General features: G+C 40.0%; 1 protein-coding gene across 4 annotated transcripts in view; it reads right to left on the bottom strand.

Annotated features, from left to right (window-relative positions):
- hps3 (HPS3 biogenesis of lysosomal organelles complex 2 subunit 1) overlaps nucleotides 1–4,552 on the bottom strand; it is a 42,419-nt gene extending 37,867 nt beyond the window's left edge. For 3 of the 4 annotated variants that reach the window (XM_057841986.1, XM_057841987.1, XM_057841990.1), the window contains exons 1-3: nucleotides 4,437–4,552; nucleotides 3,906–4,065; nucleotides 3,745–3,816 (exon numbers count right to left, since the gene is read on the bottom strand). In XM_057841986.1, the coding sequence (XP_057697969.1) occupies nucleotides 3,745–3,816; nucleotides 3,906–3,956 (123 nt within the window). In that variant the 5' untranslated portion in view covers nucleotides 3,957–4,065; nucleotides 4,437–4,552. The remainder of the gene's footprint in view (nucleotides 1–3,744; nucleotides 3,817–3,905; nucleotides 4,066–4,436) is intronic. The other variant, XM_057841989.1, reaches the window with a different exon arrangement.
- Nucleotides 4,553–16,740: the final 12,188 nt, after the last annotated feature.

The following is a 16,740-nucleotide window of genomic DNA, read 5'->3' as shown; positions in this document are numbered from 1 at the left end:
ATCACAACAATACGAGAATTGCAGTATGCTGATGACAATGACACCCCGTGCCAGGCTGCAGAAGATCTTCAATTAACAGCAAATGCATACAATACCGCATACGAAGGTTTTGGCATGCAAGTTAACACTGACAAGACCAAAATAATGATTCAAAATGCACCTGGCCGGGCACTCCCAAACACAAACACCACAATTAATGGACATCTCCTAGAGGAAGTGGACCAATTTCCATACCTAGGCAGCATCCTTACTTTGACTACTACATGTAAAAAGGATGTTGAAAATAGAATCAGGGCAGCCCACACTGCCAATGGGCAGCTCGGTAATCGGGTGTTTAACAATAATGCACTAACAGTGGCTACAAAAATCATGGTCTTTAAGGCAATAGTCCTGTCTACTCTCTTGTATGCATGTGAAACGTGGACCCTCTACAGCAGTGACATTAAAAGCCTAGAGCGCTTCCAGCAGTACAAGCTGAGACAAATTTTAAAAATACCGTGGGAGAGCCACACCACCAACATAGATGTCCTGAAACGAGCCTCGGTGACCAGTGTTGAAGCCACCATTATCTACCACCGTCTCCGCTGCGCAGGCCACGTTCAGAGAATGGATTCTTCTCGACTCCCCAAAACAATGTTGTACGGCGAGCTCGCAAATGGCACTAGACCACGAGGCGCCCCAAAGATGCGCTACAAAGACCAGCTCAAGCGCACCCTGGTACCCACTGACATCGACCCCTCGTCGTGGGAGCAAACTAACATGGACCGCTAAACATGGAGGGGAACTATTCACCAAGGCATTGATGCTTTCGAAAAAAAACGAACAGAAAACAAAGAGTCAAAACAGAGGAGAAAACAAGAGCGACAACAACAACCCCGTCCTCCACCGACCCTCCCTTGTACACAATGCCAGCGATTATTCCACCATAGACTAGGCCTCTCAAGTCATATGAGACATAAACACCCACCACGAAAATAGGCTGACAAACGACTGAAACTAATACTCGGACACGAGTGTGAAGCTGACGAAGATAGATCATATTGTTGTTGTCCAATAAAATAAATTTGTTCCCTTTATTGTAATTAATATTCATTTTGTATTTTTTGGCTTATGTTTTTCTGTCTCGGTGCAGGCTTATAAATGTCATAATATCTCAATACAGTATTGTTTTTTTTATTATGAAATTATTATTATTATTATACGATTTACATGAGTTAAATTGACAGAAAAAAAAAACCTAAATTCTTTTTAAGAAAATATGCTGCAGAGGGAGGAATAATGAATTTCTCATTTCCTTCTCCCTAATAATTTGTAATTGCTTATATTTTAACATGTCCATATCAGAATAATAAAATTAACATCATTATTCATTCAAAATATTTTTAAAAATCTTCAAGCCTCTACTAAACAATGATGAAAATTAGGGTAAATTGGGGGCACTTGGTGGGAGGTGGCCACTTACTATGATGACTTTTTAATTGAGCTGTGAAGAAATGCCATAATGGGTATGATTGATGAATGATGATTGATATGAATGATTAGCATGTCTACCTCACAACTGGCAGATCAAGGATTCAGACCTGGGCCCAGCCGTTCTATGCATTGAAGTGTCACAGTCATTGTACTGGTAATACCACAACATTGTTACATGCATCTAAGTGATATGTTCTCAGACATCTGTCTCAGGATTTGAGTGGACTCACTCAATGAAGCATTTAATAAAGACAAGCTACCTTATTCTTGTTTAAAAATAATGCGGTGGGACAGTAAAATGTTTCAAACTTATCATAATTATTACATTTAAAGTACTTGAAACGCATTTATTAATAAATATATATATGGTGGAAAACACTCATGTAACTTGAAGTTCCGCTCTGAGACCCCCAATTTGGCCAAATTTCAAAATTGTACGATGTGCACTTGTGATACATCATTGGAAAGCTTAAAATCTCAATTTTCTGGGGTAAGAAACATTTTGAAGAGGAGAGCTTTTAATAAAAAAAAGAAATTTAACAGCAAAACCCTAACGGGAGGTGAGAGCATGAGAGAGCATAATTAAAAACGCCACGATTTTAACAAGATATTATCGATTCGTAAGTGCTCTTTTCCATTCAAAAACCCCATGTAGCATGTATCACCAAGTGTGAAGACACAGCTGTGAATGGCCACAGCCAGCTTTTGGGGGATTTTATGGGCGAAACATGGCCAAATAACAAGGGTCGCGATGCAGAAGTTGCAGACATCGAGGAGTGGTCGAGATTTTCTTTTCTTTTTCATGTATTTACCCTTTTTAAACGATTTTTTTTTCCTCAATTTTTCTTTGTTTGGATCGATTACTTATCTAAAATATTCGGGAAAATGCGACGTTAACAAAAAAATACAATTAAGCGACAGTAATGAGGTAGATATCCGTGATCTTTTTACGGAAACCATTTGTTTCATTGGGACGTAATTTGTTTAAAAGTTTAAAATATGCGAGTGAATAATTTTTTAATGTTTTTTTTTAATAACTAAATATTAGACATAAATTAATGATTCTAAGCTAAAAATGACAGACATTTCGAAGAATAAATATAATTGCTAAGCTTCTTTTAATGGGGTTGAATCAAAAGCGGTTGCGCGACGTCTGTAAACGGGGGTTTCCAGGGTAAAACTGACAGATTAAAAATAGTTTGGGGGCTTAATGCGCCATGAATCTGCTATGGCAGCATATAGACATATTGTTCTATCAAACAACAGTTATTTTGGCTTAAAACACAGCAGTTTCTTTTAAAGAGGAGTGCAAGAGCAGCTTTTTCCAGTCTTTTTCTGCCATATATATATATATATATATATATATATACATACATGAGCTTGTTTTTTAACTAAACTTTGGGAAAAAGTGAAAAAACATGTCATATGTTTTTCTTTCCAATGCTAAATCCTAACAAATACATCGAACATAAACAAGAACAAAAAAAATTGGGGGGCGGGGCCACTACTTCGCGGTTTTTCACTTATCGCGGCAGGTTCTGGTCCCCATTATCCGCGAAAAACGAAGGATCACTGCATAGCATTTTTGCACTGTGACATCAATATCAATGCCCAAACTATCATTTGGACTATCACATCAATTCATCAGCCATCTGCCTCCTAGTCAGATTACTGTAAATTGTCACATACACACTGTTATATTACCACTACATAAACAATTGTTTCTAGTCACTTTTTCACTTTATTCCCAATCTTTGAACACTGTAACTTGTGTTTTTTGTTTTTATTAGCCTAATCGTACTTTTGTTCCATGAGGTGCACCTTATGGCTAAGCTTTAAATCTCGTACTTTGTACAATCACAATAAGGGCTCTCTATTCTATGTGAGGTTTACATGTTCTCCTTGTGCCTGCATAGGTTTTCTCTGTATTGTGGTTTCCTCCCGTGTCCCAAAAACATGCACGTTAGGTTGATCACGAACTCTAAAGCTACAGACAAAGCCTAATTCACATTTTTGGGATAATTTTGACTTTGTGTGTGCAGCCGTTCATAGTGCAAAGTCATACTGTACATGGCTCACAGTATAAAAGGAACATAGCTGGGATAGGCTTTAGTCACCCCGTGACCCTTATGAGGATAACGGACGTTTGAATGGATGGCTAAATGAATGAGAAGATTAATCGTATCGTCACATCATCTATGTAGACTTCTCCCACCAGACTGTGCCAGTTATCTTAATTCTATCACAATAATGATGATGAATGTATATAACCTTGCATCCTCCAATGGTGACCACAAACAAGGCACCACCTCCACAGCAGACCAACCCGGGCTCCTGTTCCACCTGGGCCAAAGGGATATTGGTTATTAAAGTTAGTAGATGACTAGCATTTAGACTGGTTGTCTTGACATACAAAGGTGTGCTCAATTTACCTGTACTATCTGCTGTGAGGCATATGGATGGCAGTTGTATACGTGCACCATGCTTCATCCACTTATGAGACTTGATTCAATTAAGCAAGTAGGCGTGGAAATGTTTATATACCTTTGATGTCTGTGTTGAACTTGTCATCAGCAGATGACCTAGTACCCTCTAAGAACATAGATAAATCACAATGCAGTTCTTAAAACTTAAATTACTCAATAGAATGTATACAAAATGTTATAAGAATTAATTTAGTCATTAATTCTGGCACAATGTCGCAACTTCATTACGATATTATGGAGTTACACCATGTAAATCAATGTTTAATTGCCATTTTGTCGTAAATGTGCACTAGTTAGTCGACCAAAAGCAGACAACGGGAAAGTACGCTCCATTCCTCTAATCAATATCACATGCTCGAGTCTTGTGAGATGAATCGGGCTGAAAAAACTGACTTCAGGTCATGTTTCAACATCTCGCCGTCAACACTCGACTTGCACAGTTTGTAAACAAATAAGCACAAAATGTATTTACGCTACCTGTTTACTTGCGAAAAGCCGTGTTTATCCTCTCTTCATGATCGAAAGCTGCCGTTGAACACTTTCACGCCGCAAAGCAGGAAGTTGTCAACCACAACATCGGTGGCCACGCCCCCTTCCTCTCAAATAGGCTCATACCCCCCCGCCCCCCCCCCACCCCCGTATTTATGAATGTCAAACCCAATACTTTTCATTGATCCCTTAATAACAGTTCCAACTTTATACAGTATTAGGCTATCAGCTACACAGTAATCATACTACGTGGTCTTCGAAGTACTTGCAAGAGGTATTTCGGATTCCTTTCCATACCAGAAAACTGCACGTATCGGTATCTACGCTAGAGGGCGCTTTGACCAAGGACAAGTTGTGATGGACAGTCCGTCAACAGAAAATTAAACAATTTTTAGGGCCTGATTTTCAATGATGCCTGCAAGTAAGTGATTTATTTAGCATGCGGAAAGGCAAGGTTTTTTTTCTGGAAACGAAACAAGGAAGAGAAAAAGACTGAAATCTGTTTTTCTGGCCGTCAGATAGACATTAATGGACCAGGGGCAGACCTTAGGGAGCGGTCGAACACGGGCCCGGGCCTCCAGGGGGCGAGAGGGAGGGGTTAAAATCATGTATCATAATACCCACACCTATAATATAGTGTTTAAGCGTGTGTACATATCACAGCTGATATGGTTATAAAAATAAAATCTAATTTAGATCTGATTTGTTTTAGTCTTGTGTATTTCAGAAGTAAAATGTTCTTGGATATGAATCAGGGAAAATGACAGCAAATATGAGAAATTTTAAGTAGTTTTATTTTTAAATACGTTTTTTTTTTTTTTTTTTTTCAATCGCATTTGCCACATTTTCATGACAGTACTTTGGTTCGAGTCTTATTAGTTTTGTGTATCTCAGAAGTGGAATGGTTCATGAATAGCCCAGAGTTTCTGCCAAATATGTTTTTCAGTGAGGCTAAATGAGAGTAGCAGAGAAGTGTGAACAATTTTCAAAGTACTTTTATTTTGAAAAACCCCATCAGTTTTTCATTAGAGTCATTTTGTTTGAGTCTTGAGGTAGTCTAGTGCAGGGGTGTCTAGCTCAGACAAAAAAAATCTCAAATAGCATTATTATTGGAAGGAAAATCATATTTTGAGATGATTCAACTATAAACAACAATTTGGCAAAGACCAGATGACGAGAAATGAGTCTTTTAATCTGCCGTTTAGCCCCGCCTGTCATTATCGCCCTCTGGCGCCTCCATCTGGGTGATGACGCCGGCGGAGTAGTGATTTCAGAATCCTGCCCAATGGAGGAGGAAGCGTTTTTCAGTGATTCTGGTTCAAGTATGGATCTTTCAAGTGATATTGTTGATCCAGAGGAAGCCTGTGTCATGCAGCAATGTATGTTTGAGTCGTATTTGGAGGAGGGGGAAGATTCAGAACGACAACAATCATGAAGCTGATGACTACAGCATACTGTAAAATGTCATCATTGTTTGTTCTCTCAACTCCAATATTTTACAGGATATTCTTTGGCTCTAAGTATTTTTCCCCGATTGGTAAATGAATCGAATGATCACGACAAATAACAGTCTTGTGCTAAATGGAATATGAAATATTAAAAATGCATTTATTCAGTATGATAGGGCTGAATTGCCGCATAATGGTCAAAACTGCTGACTTCTTAAACCTCCCGAACGATGTTTTATGCCGCTGGAGTTAGTGCAGCTCTTGTCATTTCCCTCCCGGCGACTTGGAGACGGAGAAACGAGTGTAAACAAAAAAGGGACGCGTAAGAGCTAGGCTACATGCTAATCCGAACTTAGCGACTCTTCGAAGTCTCTTTTTCGCCTTTTGAAAACGAAAAATCACACAAAACTACCCCGACTCACGTCACACACGGCGGCAGGGATGACAGCTTTCAACGATCGGCCAGCCCCCGGCTCGTCGTTCCCCTGCTGCGGCCCTGGCAGTTGGGGAGTGAATGCTGAAAATGGCACATTCCCTTTGGAACAAACCGGCCTATGTCGGAGCGCGTGGCTGCCCGACCTCAAGCCAAGGATAGAGCTCTCTCGGCGGGCACACAAAGAAGGCCAAAAGGGGTGGAAGTCTCTACACAATCGAGAACCGCAGACGAGAGTGCGTGGCTGCCCGAGCATGGGCGCTCATGTTTGACAAGCCCCCTGTCGTCGGCCGAGGAGGCGGTCACTCCCGCCTTTTCGGTGGACAGGGATCATTGTCGCCCACAAAACGCAAGCCACCTCCTTATTAAAATGTGTGCCATGTTCCCAGTATTTAACATAATGTAAAACATGTACAATGAGGCAAATAAGTATTTAGTCAACCACTCATTGTGCAAGTTCTCCCACTTGAAAATATTAGAGAGGCCTGTAATTGTCAACATGGGTAAACCTCAACCATGAGAGACAGAATGTGGAAAAGAAAAAAAATAGAAAATCACATTGTTTGATTTTTAAAGAATTTATTTGCAAATCATGGTGGAAAATAAGTATTTGGTAAATACCAAAAGTTCATCTCAATACTTTGTTATGTATCCTTTGTTTGCAATAACGGAGGCCAAACATTTTCTTTAACTCTTCACAAGCTTTTCACACACTGTTTCTGGTATTTTGGCCCATTCCTCCATGCAGATCTCCTCTAGAGCAGTAATGTTTTGGGGCTGTCGTTGGGCAACACGGACTTTCAACTCCCTCCACAGATTTTCAATGGGGTTGAGATCTGGAGACTGGCTAGGCCACTCCAGGACCTTTAAATGCTTCTTCCGAAGCCACTCCTTCGTTGCCCAGACTGTGTGTTTGGGATCATTGTCATGCCGAAAGACCAAGCCACGTCTCATCTTCAATGCCCTTGCTGATGGAAGGAGATTTTCACTCAAAATCTCTCAATACATGGCCCCATTCATTCTTTCCTTTATACAGATCAGTCGTCCTGGTCCCTTTGCAGAAAAACAGCCCCAAAACATCATGTTTCCACCCCCATGCTTCACAGTGGGTATGGTGTTCTTCGGATGCAATTCAGTATTCTTTCTCCTCCAAACACGAGAACCTGTGTTTCTACCAAAAAGTTCTATTGGGGTTTCATCTGACCATAACACATTCTCCCAGTCCTCTTCTGGATCATCCAAATGCTCTCTAGTGAACCGCAGACGGGCCTGGACGTGTACCTTCTTTAGCAGGGGGACACGTCTGGCAGTGCAGGATTTGAGTCCCTGGCGGCGCATTGTGTTACTGATAGTAGCCTTTGTTACTGTGGTCCCAGCTCTCTGTAGGTCAATCACTAGGTCCCCCCGTGTGGTTCTGGGTTTTTTGCTCACCGTTCTTGTTATCATTTTGACGCCACGGGGTGAGATCTTGTATGGAGCCCCAGATCGAGGGAGATTGTAAGTGGTCTTGTATGTCTTCCATTTTCTAATAATTGCTCCCACAGGTGATTTCTTTACACTAAGCATTTTACCTATTGCAGATTCAGTCTTCCCAGCCTGGTGCAGGGCTACAATTTTGTCTCTGGTTTCCATCGACAGCTCTTTGGTCTTGGCCATCGTGGAGTTTGGAGTGTGACTGACTGAGTTGTGGACAGGTGTCTTTTATACCGATAATGAGTTAAAACAGGTGCCATTAATACAGGTAACGAGTGGAGCCTCGTTAGACCTCCTTAGAAGAAGTTAGACCTCTTTAACAGCCAGAAATCTTGCTTGTTTGTAGGGGACCAAATACTTATTTTCCACTCTAATTTGGAAATGAATTCTTTAAAAATCAAACAATGTGATTTTCTGTTTTTTTTTTCCGCATTCTGTCTCTCATGGTTGAGGTTTTCCCATGTTGATAATTACAGGCCTCTCTATCTTTTCAAGTAGGAGAACTTGCACAATTGGTGGTTGACTAAATACTTATTTGACCCACTGTAGCTTACTTACTTCCTCATCCGTCCAATGGTCCCACACTTGTCGGATTTGTTTTACCCATTCTTCACGGTGAACAGGATCTTTTTGAAACTCAAAAAGGCTCACACGCCTCTTCCTGGAGCAGCAACAGAAGCCAGCAGCACATTGGGCTGGCGTGATGCGAAAAATAAACGAATTAATCCACAAAATCGGCTGAATCTGCAGTCGTTCAGCATACTATAGTTATAGCTGTATAGAGAAGATTAGTCCGCTGACGTCACATTCGCCTTCAGCCTCAATCAGGGCCAGCCCAGCCTATAAGCAGACTATGCAGCTGCTTAGGGCCCCTGACCACTAGGGGGCCCCCAGTCTGGCAATTGTTTAATTTATATTCTATTTTGTTTACTACAGTTTGCTTTATTGACTTTTGTGAGTTTTGATACTTGATTACAAGCTTAAAAAAAATAAATGTTCTTCCTTAACTTCTTTCTTCTCTCTTTTAGAAAAAGGTTTGGCGCTATGTACTGTAAGTACTGACAATCATTTGGGGTGAGAAGTTTGAAGTATGCAGCGGAACAAAATCTGATTAATATACAAAATATGGACGTATGGGTTGGATTGCATGTATGGGTTTCACAGTACACTGTGACAAAATGGTGGGCCAAAAATATGGGCCCCTTTGCTTTATTTTGCTTAGGGCCCCCAAATGGCCTGGGCCGGCCCTGGCCTCAATTCAGACTCTGGCGGGATGTCACTCATTTTCATAGCGCGGGATTAAAAAAATTAAATATATCGATCACTTCCACACACATCCAAGCGGTCCATTTCATTCAGGTGCATAAAATACTGCGTGAAATATGAAATAAACATGCTTTTTGCTGTTATCGGCACTTTAAACATTTAAGAGTAACACTTATTATTTAGAAATAAATATTTAAATTGCAAAATATTGTTTTAAATGTGCAAAAAAGAGTGGCAATAAAATGTTCATTTTTTTTAAATGCTGCCGTTATCTTTAGCATGTGCCGCTTTACAAATGGTGCCCCGTATGTGAATGCTCATCTTTCAGTGTTCATCATGAATATTTGTTCATTCGCCCCACCCAGACAAAATTAATTAGACCTCGAGCACTGTCAATGGTAGCCAATGAGTTAAATGATGATGATGTTCAAGAATTAAAAAAAAAAAAAAAGTCACAATTTAGGCATGATAGGGTTAAGTGAGAATTTATGGGTCGGCTTTGTGGGTAGCCAAATAAAATCAGCAAGCCAGCATGAAACAGTGATTGGGCGTTTGAAGAGTTATGCACTTTGAACCTGCTGCAAGACTGCATGCAACTATTTACTTAATTCCTATTTTTACAATAAGACAATAGTGGCGTCAGAATGGCCTGAAATGCATGTCTCACACTTAATTCATGAGTTGCATGCGACTTGAAAAATTAGCTTGATTTTTCCCCATTTTGAAGGTTTATTAACAGTGACTAATTTTGGTATTTAAAAAAAAACTTACTTGTACATTATCAATCTTTATTATAATATTGTATTCATATTTTTAAAAAAATATATTTTATAGAGAATAAATATATTCATTTATAAAATGTGAATGACAATATTAAATCAAAATGGGAAACATACTTTAGCTATGGCCCAAACAACACGACAGTTTTCAAATTAATCAAATCTTAATAAAACAAAATTAATTAAATTAAAATGAATAAAAACAGAAATACACTCTTTATGACCCCTAACACTAAAGTTGGTCTTTTTTTTCATAGTATTGGCATGCCATTGACAGTGATAATAGTACAGTTAAACTGGGTGGACTTGCTGTGCATGCAAATCTTTGAAGGTCAATATTTTCAAACAAGACCAAAAACATTCTGTTACACATGCCAATGGAAATTTATTTAGTGAAATACATAACTATATACAAAAATATATACAATAGCACATTCGCCCAAAAGTACAAAAATAAATGAAAAGTTGACTTTTGGGACAGGTACCATTGTCCATCATGGAACCCAGGTTCCCGAGAGTGGATCTCTTCACCGAACCGTGACGGCGTAGTGGTCCAACAGTGTCTCATCGTACTCTTATCCTCTTATATCACAACCATTGTGGTATTTGTTGCCAGCCGCCTTACTCATGACTGACCTATTTATGGCTTCGCCACGACACGCAGTTCCTGAGCCACTTTTGCCAAGTGGGACCTAGAAGACAAAAACATCCGTCAACTCAGTTTGTTATGACATTATTTGTTTTTTCCAAAGATTTTATAGGTGGTATCGTGTAATCTACCTGTTCCTTTCAACTCGAGTTTCTGACCATGCTTGAGTGTACGACATGATCTTGGCAACATGTCCGATGTAGCAGTAACCATGCCCAGTTGGACATTCTTACTCTAACAAACGAGAGACAGAGAGGAATTTATTGTTTTGAGTTTGTAATATGCTGTATGATTTTTGCAGTCTTAGAAGTTTTAACAGTTCAGTCAGTCAATACTTGTTGCAATATCCCCTATTATGTTTTTGCTAGTAGCTCTTAACTTATTCACTGCTGTTGATGGTGATAGACATCATAGTTTGGACACCCCTTGTGTAGCTTGTACACCATTGAAAAAGCTTCATAGCCGGTATCATTGTCAAATTAGACTTACTCACCAAGCTGCAGCGGTGGTTTTCCATTCGTAGTTTTAAATCCTGGTAGCACTGGTCAACTGCCAAAAGACGTTTTTTGATCTGGCCGGCATGCCTGTGACTTTTGGCACAGTAGCCGTCTGCCAGTCGGACGAGCAGCTTCATGCACTCTTCCATTTGCTGTGGGGGAGCCAATAAGAGCATTTTTGAATGCTTGCATCAAAACATTTGGATGAGGGTGTGACGCGGAACCTACCTTGCTGATGATCTTAAAGTCGTCTTCCTCCTTCAGCAGCTTCTTCCTGAAGCAAATGCTCGAACCAGTGGAGCAGTGCATGGACAGGTAAATCTCACCCAGGTCTCGAATTCTCTCCTGGACCTAAAGACAAAAACTTGTTATGTTTTTGGTCAGTTCACACAATTCTGGCTGTTAAAGACTAATGATTTCTAACTCTGTCACCTGTATGGCACTGCGTTCAAACGCCACATACCGCTGACACTGGTCCAGGTCTTGCTTCCTGACATTCCACAAACAGAGAACACGGTTCTCTCTCTCACGGAGATCATTCAGGATGCCTGTAAAAAGACAAAAACACACACCCATTAGGGAAAAATTTTGTAAATGCAAGATGTTCCATTTAAATCATTACTGTAAAATTCAGCGAATATACTGTATACCTGAGTGTTAACGTTAGAGAGTTATCGTAGTGTTATTTTAATGTTTCTCTATTCAAAAATATTTAAAGTGTCATTTATTAAAGTTTTAAAGTGCTCAGTGTTGACAGTTTGGCGACTTTCTTTCTAAATCTGGCAACTTTTTTTGTCAAAAGCAGCAAGCGACAAATCTAGTGAGAAGTTACTATCATTTTTATTTTTATAATTGTACTGTATTGTATTTCTGGTCCATTTAGTTTGGCAATGTTAAAAAAAAGTTAGGGTTCATTTTTAGGTCTACACATATTTAGGGGGCTTTTTTTACTCACGTTTAGCTTCTCTTCTGGCGCTGTTTGCCTCCCCAACAGCATCCATTACTATAATATGCAAATTACCTGTTATGCAAATTAGGTGATGACATAATCTAGTGACTTCTACCTATTTTTAGGGCATCCAATAGCTACTTTCCTTACTGGGGAGTTGGCAACACTGAAAGTGCTACACTCTTTAGTGATAACTGAGAGAAAAAATACAAACTATTTTTTTTTTTTTTTTACGTCTATTAAATAATCTTTAAAATCGGTAAATCCTCACTTTGGCCAATGACAGCATTATTTGTCCATTCCATTTGTGATCTGTTAGTTATGCCAATAAATATTTATAGGAGATCAAACTATTAATATCAGGTGTTTCACCCACCCCATCAACTTTGAGTGCTCTTTAGAGCTATCTATAGATAAGTTAACGTTAACCCCTAACTGACTTGTTACGTGATGTTCTTGGTCATGACTCAGCGGTCCCAATGTAGAACTGTTCCTCTCTACATACTGGAGGAAGATATCCGCGATTCCTTTGGTTAATGCGCAGGCCTGAAGGACAGAAAACAATTACGGAAGATTAGACATGTAAAATTGTATGAACTCTGCTTATATATATTATGGTATGATTTCAACCTTGAGGAAGAATTCCTTCTGCTTCAGGTGTTGACTGCTCATGTAAGTCACATGATCCATCTGACCGCTGGAGCCAGGTTTGTCCGTTGCGCCACAGCAGTCCTCCATCCACTCATACTCATCCTCCAGGCTTTCCAGCAGACGAAACACCTGTAAGTGGGAAAAAAAAGTATGATTGTGAATAGCACGTGAATATACAGTAGTTTGAATGCATTAAGCATTTCAGAGGGGAGCCACTTCCAAAACAGTCTACCTACCTGTGCCCAGGTCTTGTGGAAAGCTAGAGAGGCGATGACAACTTTGCGTTTACCGTCTGTTTTGCGCAAGAGCTGCAGCCAGTTAGCTGTCGTACTCCCAGCGTTTTCTCTTTTTAACTCCATATCATAAGAAGTGGCCTTCCCCATTACAGAGCCTCGGCCTTCTGATGAACCAGCAGTCAGCTCTGGTGGGTACTCTGCAGACAATAAGAAAAACAAACATGGATGAGCAACCAGTGATGGACACATTGAGTGATTTGATTGACCACTGATTGTCAACTGTAAAACTATGAAGTACGATCAAGTGGGGTACATGAAAACATACATTTGCACAAGTCAGATGATTATTTATTTACTTAAAATAATATTTTACTCCCCACCCATTCGCATGGTTTTTGGTGGAAGGCAAAACCACAAAACGCTTTTCCATAAAATAGGAGTGATGTTTTCATGATTTCGCAGGGTTTTCTTTAATTTTTTTTTAACGGACGCTTGCGGCACAAAAATCCTGATTAGGTCGCTGCCTGTTCGCAAAAAACTGCATTTTGTTGTGAGTTATACAGTCAACGTGTAGACATGAATGACGTTCACGTTCATTAATATGAACTTAAGCGGACAACCGCGATGCATCGATCTAAAAGCTAGGGTTAATGATCACCCATGCGCCGAAAAAGAAGAAAATATACATGTATATTGTAATATTATAATGTTGTAAGCGTGCAAACGGTTTAACATGACGCCATATTCCAGGTGTTATTTTTGACTCGGCAAGTCTGAATGACAGTTAAAAGTTTGCTAAATGTTAGCCGTCAAGCGTTAAGTTATTGAAAAGTACAATATTCTCCGTCAACGTATGACAACCAAAACGCTAATTTCCACGGTGCAGTTCACAATAATTTGGCACGATGCAAAACGTTATGGCAGATAAAACAAGTTCAATCAAACTTACCTCCCAGCCATTCAACGAATGCAGTCAGTTGAGATGTGAGGTCTTCCATTGTAGAAAAGTCTCTACCAGGTAAGTTGCGTGCCTTCCGATGTATCGCGTGCTCTCGAATGCTGCAGCATCTGACCGATTCACATGTGCTCGTTTGGATGCTGTTTAGCATCTCACGTGACATCAAAGGCCACTTAATTCTCTTTGTGACGTCACAATGTTTTGGCGCCACCTCCTCCGGACGTCTTCATGTGTAGGGAGAACTTCGATTCAACTAATATATATTATATATATTTTTATTTTCATTTTTCTTTTATTTATTCTCATTATCAACCATAAAAAGTATTTCTTTTCCTTAACCCTTTCAGGGCAGGTGGCATTACAGTGGACAGCCATTCGAAAGTTGTCATTAGCTTAACTCATTCGTCTATTGCCATCTCTAGTGGTGCTCCCATTTCTCACATATTAAGGTGTGGGGAAACAGTTATAAATCTACCATTAATCTATTAGTCATACTGCAGAAAAGAGCGGTATGGATAAGGCTGGATTTCTTGATCGCACTCATCTTCTATTTGCTCACTTACGGGTAACACTTATTATTTAGAAATAAAAATTTAAATTCCAAAATATTGTTTTGAATGTGCAAAAAAGAGTGACTCAAAAATTTTCATTGTTTGAAATGTTGCCGTAATCTTTAGCATGTGTTCTTCATGAATATTTGTTTATTCGCCTTCCCAGTCAAAACGGTTGCCAATGAGTTAAATGATGACAATGATGTTGAAGAATTAAAAAAAAAAAAAAAAAAGTCATAACTTTGGCATGATAGGGTTGAGAATTTATGGGTCAGCTTGGTGGGTAGCCAAATAAAATCAGCAAAAAAATGTGAAGCAGTGCTTGGGCATTTGATGTGTTATGCAATTTACACCTGCTGCAAGACTGCATGCAACTACAGTGGGTCAACTACAGCGGCGAATAAGTATTTAGTCAATCATCAATTGTGCACGTTCTCCTACTTGAAAAGATTAGAGAGGCCTGTAATTGTCAAAATGGGTAAACCTCAACCATGAGAGACAGAATGTGGAAAAGAAAAAAACCTGAAAATCACATTGTTTGATTTTTAAAGAATTTATTTGCAAATCATGGTGGAAAATAAGTATTTGGTCAATACCAAAGGTTCATCTCAATACTTTGTTATGTACCCTTTGTTGGCAATAACGGAGGCCAAACGTTTTCTTTAACTCTTCACAAGCTTTTCACACACTGTTGCTGGTATTTTGGCCCATTCCTCCATGCAGATCTCCTCTAGAGCAGTAATGTTTTGGGGCTGTCGTTGGGCAACACAGACTTTCAACTCCCTCCACAGATTTTCTATGGGGTTGAGATCTGAAGACTGGCTAGGCCACTCCAGGACCTTGAAATGCTTCTTCCGAAGCCACTCCTTCGTTGCCCAGACTGTGTGTTTGGGATCATTGTCATGCTGAATGACCAAGCCACGTCTCATCTTCAATGCCCTTGCTGATGGACGGAGATTTTCACTCAAAATCTCTCGATACATGGCCCCATTCATTCTTTCCTTTTACACAGATCGGTCGTCCTGGTCCCTTTGCAGAAAAACAGCCCCAAAGCATCATGTTTCCACCTCCATGCTTCACAGTGGGTATGGTGTTCATCGGATGCAATTCAGTATTCTTTCTCCTCCAAACACGAGAACCTGTGTTTCTACCAAAAAGTTCTATTGTGGTTTCATCTGACCATAACACACATTCTCCCAGTCCTCTTCTGGATCATCCAAATGCTCTCTAGCGAACCGCAGACGGGCCTGGACGTGTACCTTCTTTAGCAGAGGGACACTTCTGGCGGCGCATTGTGTTACTGTGGTCCCAGCTCTCTGTGTTACTGTGGTCCCAGCTCTCTGTAGATCAATCACTAGGCCCCCCGTGTGGTTCTGGGTTTTTTGCTCACCGTTCTTGTCATCATTTTGACACCACGGGGTGAGATTTTGCATGGAGCCCCAGATCGAGGGAGATTATCAGTGGTCTTGTATGTCTTCCATTTTCTAATAATTGCTCCCACAGTTGATTTCTTTACACTAAGCGTTTTACCTATTGCAGATTCAGTCTTCCCAGCCTGGTGCAGGTCTACAACTTTGTCTCTGGTGTCCTTCCACAGCTCTTTGGTCTTGGCCATAGTGGAGTTTGGAGTGTGACTGACTGAGTTGTGGACAGGTGTCTTTTATACCGATAATGAGTTAAAACAGGTGCCATTAATACAGGTAACGAGTGGAGCCTCGTTAGACCTCCTTAGAAGAAGTTAGACCTCTTTAACCGCCAGAAATCTTGCTTGTTTGTAGGTGACCAAATACTTATTTTCCATTCTAATTTGGAAATGTGATTTTCTGTTTTTTCCACATTCTGTGACTCATGGTTGAAGTTTACCCATGTTGACAATTACAGGCCTCTCTAATCTTTTCAAGTAGGAGAACTTGCACAAATGGTGGTTGACTAAATACTTATTTGACCCACTGAAGCTTACTTACTTCCTCATCCGTCCAATGGTCCCACACTTGACGGATTTGTTTTACCCATTCTTTACGGTGAACAGGATCTTTTTGAAACTCAAAAAGGCTCACACGCCTCCTGGAGCAGCAACAGAAGCCAGCAGCACATTGGGCTGGCGTGATGCGATAAATATATGAATTAATCCGCAAAATCGGCTGAATCCGCAGTTGTTCAGCATACTATAGTAATGGCTATATAGAGAAGATTAGTCCGCTGACGTCACATTCGCCTTCAGCCTCAATTCAGACTCTGGCAGGATGTCGCTCATTTTCATGGCGCGGGATTAAAAAAATTAAATATATCGATCACTTCCACACACATCCAAGCGGTCAATTTCATTCAGGTGGATAAAATACTGCGTTAAATATGAAATAAACATGCTTTTTGCTGTTATCGGCACTTTAAACATTTAAGAG

The sequence above is a fragment of the Corythoichthys intestinalis genome, chromosome 7 (assembly GCF_030265065.1).
Source record: "Corythoichthys intestinalis isolate RoL2023-P3 chromosome 7, ASM3026506v1, whole genome shotgun sequence".
Taxonomy (NCBI): Eukaryota; Metazoa; Chordata; class Actinopteri; order Syngnathiformes; family Syngnathidae; genus Corythoichthys; species Corythoichthys intestinalis.
This window is presented reverse-complemented; position numbering and strand designations above follow the sequence as displayed.